Raw genomic sequence first — 3,928 nt, forward strand, 5'->3', positions numbered from 1 at the left:
GTGGTTGGCCTTGGCCACGAAATTGGATCCTCTAGGTTCCTCTTTAGGACGACATGGAATCATTCCTGTGGCCTTGACTCTCACCAGTAATGGGTCATCTTTATCTACGATCGATCTTTACATACGGGTAATATCACCTCACCTTTCTTACGTACTTTCATATCAACTTGTCTATCAAATAACCTCTTAAATTAGGGAATCTCTCGTCTTCCAAAAAGGAAACAGGGATAAGCCAATGAAAAGAAATGCTTGTTCTGTCACCAACCACACTTGAACTTTAAGTGTGGAACCTTCAAAAACAAGACCCTGCAAGAGCGGCAGGAAATTGTGAGGAAGGAAAACCTTTGTCAATTGTGCCTAAATAAGGGTCACTTGAAGATAGAGGTACAGGAACAAGCTAACATCAATGGAATGGAATAGAACAAAAGAAGGTTCTAGAATCCAATTTTGCATTGAAAATAGGAAAATAAACTGATTGTAAACAACAAGAAAAATCCACTACATTTACAAGTACATGAAATGAACAGACTAAACAATAAAAACAAAATGAACTACTCCTTAAGCCAAAACTACATGAAATAACCTAGAATTGGGATAAAAAATATTGACAGACGAAAAAAGTGAAGTATGAAATGAGCATAAAAATAAAAGATATAAGACTAAACGACTAGAGATAGGAAGAAATGAAAGCTAAAGAACGAAAGTGTCTTACCTTAAGCAGCCACGAAACCACTTACACAACAAAACACACACAGACCGGCCGTTTGAAAAGATCAGGAACAACAAAATGTTGCGACTGCTCTCAACACAAGACGGGACATCGACATCGTATTTTCCTCACCGTCTTTTCATTCATCAATTTATTTTTCTCGCTCATGTCCTATAATTGAAATTATGTCCATAATCTGGGGGGAGGTGTAGTATCCTCCCAGTCCATGTCCTGTTCCGTCCGATATATAAAGAAATATGCCACTCGTAAGAGTCCAGTACGCCTCCAACACTCGACCATTGTTGTAATTTCGATCATGAACGCAAATTTTCGATCTTGTGCAATATTTATGCATATTTGTAGTTTTCAATTGATGTTTATAAAAAGTGGAAAGTGACGGAAATAGCAAAAGAAGAATGAAGGTTACAACTTCGTTTGCATTGAAGCAGGAATCCAAATAAAATACTTCTCTTTTGACTTCTTTGACATTTTTCCATCTCAGTCGACCGAAGCAATCAACATTTAGAAATGGACGACGAATCTTCTGGCACGATGACAGAATGCAACGGAGATATGAATCAAGAATTCATCATTCAAATTCCGATTGTCACTGGATGCTTTCTTTTCCAAACCCCTGGTTTTAACGATGGAGGATATCCAAACTACTCAGGAAGTGACAGTAACAGTTACATATGCTCCTACGTCTTTCAGGTAATCAATTCTCATTTCTAAATTATTGCTTGCACACATAGCTTTTATAGATGCCGCACTTGGACGATGCCGAAAATAGAAATGGTGAAATGGCCCATGATGGCAATGATAAATTTTGAAGGCGTTGCTGTTAAATTTTTGTAGCGGCTTCTTTGTCGCGCTTTTTTAATTGGGAACCCCTTTTCAAAGGAATCAATTCAGACATTATTTTTCTATATTGCAATTCAAAAAGTAACGTCGTACTCAAAACAATGGTTTCTGTTTCAAACATGCATCATACATAGATCTAAAATACATTTCCAAACTATTTTGTAACTCTGAGCAAGCAAAGAGAAATGAATTTGGATTCGCTTAACACTTTTTCTATTATCCATGCTTTCTGGCGTTTGTTTCAAATTAAATCATGTCATTGCAGTTTGTGGCTGATGTAAATGGAACGGTGACCTTTGAAAAAGCAGGGTTCGAGTTGCAAGGACGGACAATAACTAATGACTGCGTGGATGCCATCGGAGCAGTTCCTGTGATGAGAGACTTCAGTGACATCGAAGAGAGCGGTCCACAGGTAAATTTCGCCACATTTTGCGGCGTAATTAGCGAGGACAAAATACGGAGATTCTCTTTCAATTCACTCTCTATTGTGCTCTTTGCCGACGATGCAGTGAACGGCAACGGAGCCAAGGTTGAAGTCTGCTTTGATTAAAAGAGCTGCTGAGGTCAAACCTCATTTATGTTTGTGCCGTGAACTGTGAAGTGGTCATTTTTATTGTATTTTTTGAAATTGTTGGCCAGCTTCAGAGTTTCGAAAATAAATTGAACCGTTTGATTCAGCAAGTGGCTCTTTGAATGTAGTGATTAGGGTTCTTTCATGACATTTGTGTCAGTGAGCTATGGAACAGATAGAAAACAGATCCCCTTGAGTGAAAAGTCTCTGAAGAACACGATTTCAGTCTTTTTCTATTGTCTTGTTCAAAGTTGCACAAGATGACTTTTTTGAAGGCTCAAGGAAAGAATACGGATGATTCGCGATCCACCATTCATGTTCACAGATTAATATTTGAATATAGACATAATAAATATGCACCACAACATGAGTGTCTTTCTCTTAAATTAAATACTGGTGTTGATCCCCTGAGTGACTGGAACCGACCGTCAGATCACGACAATGGTTAGTTTCCTTCGACCACGAGGCAATCATAAGTCCGAGCACACTGAGGCACAAGATGGAGGATTGAAAGAGCAAGACCAAATTCTTGCCCTTCCTCCTTGTAGTGGGTTCCAAAAACGACTGGAACATCCACCACCACCGACACCGCCAACGATAACATAAGAATATCGCGTCACTTTTACTCCTCCCGTTAATTTCGGTTTGGTTTTGGTGTGACTGTGCCCTTTGAAATGCATGAGAACATAAACAAAGAGAGAGGGAGAGCTCGAATTCTGCGCACGGAAACAAATGTGTTTTGAGTAGTCCTATGTTCGAGAGCCCCAAAAGCATGAGACGTTCCTCAACAAAGGGACTTACCAAGCGAAAAGTCCGTTCCGTTTTAAAGACGGCACAATTAATGAAAACAGGGTTGACATATGATAATGAAAATAAAAAAGGCTCTAAGATGCATTGAAACGTAACTATAACAGTATTTGTTTTATCTGCTTGCCTTCAATTGAAGATTCAATCTGTTTTCAAGTGAAAATCGACTTAGTTCATTCAAGGTGTGGCGAAAAAATTCAGTGGTGCTAGAGAGCCTCATGGAAATAAAGTAAAGAACAGATCCCAGGGACGCCCCTTTTTTGTTGGAAACAGGCAAGCTTATTAAATCCCACCAACTCCACTCAGTCTAAGGAAACGAATTGCCCGACCATCAGTAGCCGGTGTAGTCAGTTGTTGTTTGTCATAAATAACCTGAGTAATGCATCCTATTTGGTTGATTCGGGAGCTTAACTAAGCATTCTACCCGATAAACATTATCTATCATTGGAGCCACAATGAGGAAAGCATATTCAAGATGTGGCTGAACAATCGATTTGTCCAGAGTTAGCCCCTTGACACTCTCTCTGGACTTTNAATGCTTAGACAATGGTTATTGGGTGGAATTTCATTTCATTCAGTGTTATGTTATTCCCATCAACCCAGGAGTAGATTTGGTTTAGGACCTCTAACAGATAGCCGGAGTTCTGACCATTCCTACCAACTACCAATTTTGTATCATCAGCATAAGAAGAGATACTGAAATTACTACTACCAAGCTTCTGAAGCAGAACATTGAAAAGGAGAAAAGGAGAGGACCCAAAATAAAGCCCTGAGGGACACCCGGCTTGACATCATGTAAGTCACTAAAGGATCCCTCAACCTTAACTATTTGTTTCCTACCACAAATGAAACTTCTTAGCCAATTGAGAACCTTGCCTTGGATCCCAATCTCATGGAGCCTATTAAGTAAAAGGCCATGATCTACCTTGTCAAAGTCAAGATAAACTGCACCGGCTGATTCATGTCTCCCCAGTCCCTCA

The 3,928-nt window shown here is 39.5% G+C and overlaps 1 protein-coding gene across 1 annotated transcript; it reads left to right on the plus strand.

Annotated features, from left to right (window-relative positions):
- The first annotated feature begins 391 nt into the window (after positions 1-391).
- On the plus strand, positions 392-2,247 carry LOC131891871 (uncharacterized). Its single transcript, XM_059241548.1, has 2 exons — positions 392-1,420; positions 1,836-2,247. Exons 1-2 carry the CDS (start codon positions 1,238-1,240, stop codon positions 2,118-2,120), a joined length of 468 nt encoding a protein of 155 aa, XP_059097531.1. The 5' UTR covers positions 392-1,237; the 3' UTR covers positions 2,121-2,247.
- The last annotated feature ends 1,681 nt before the right edge of the window (positions 2,248-3,928 follow it).

The sequence above is a fragment of the Tigriopus californicus genome, chromosome 12, assembly GCF_007210705.1.
Source record: "Tigriopus californicus strain San Diego chromosome 12, Tcal_SD_v2.1, whole genome shotgun sequence".
In the NCBI taxonomy this organism is placed as follows: Eukaryota; Metazoa; Arthropoda; class Copepoda; order Harpacticoida; family Harpacticidae; genus Tigriopus; species Tigriopus californicus.

Bases quoted from the DNA above. Each gene is read 5' to 3' on its own strand.
- LOC131891871 (XM_059241548.1), top strand. From the start codon at position 1,238: ATGGACGACGAATCTTCTGGCACGATGACAGAATGCAACGGAGATATG. The intron at 1,421-1,835 runs GTAATCAATTCT...ATGTCATTGCAG, and splicing joins TATGCTCCTACGTCTTTCAG to TTTGTGGCTGATGTAAATGG.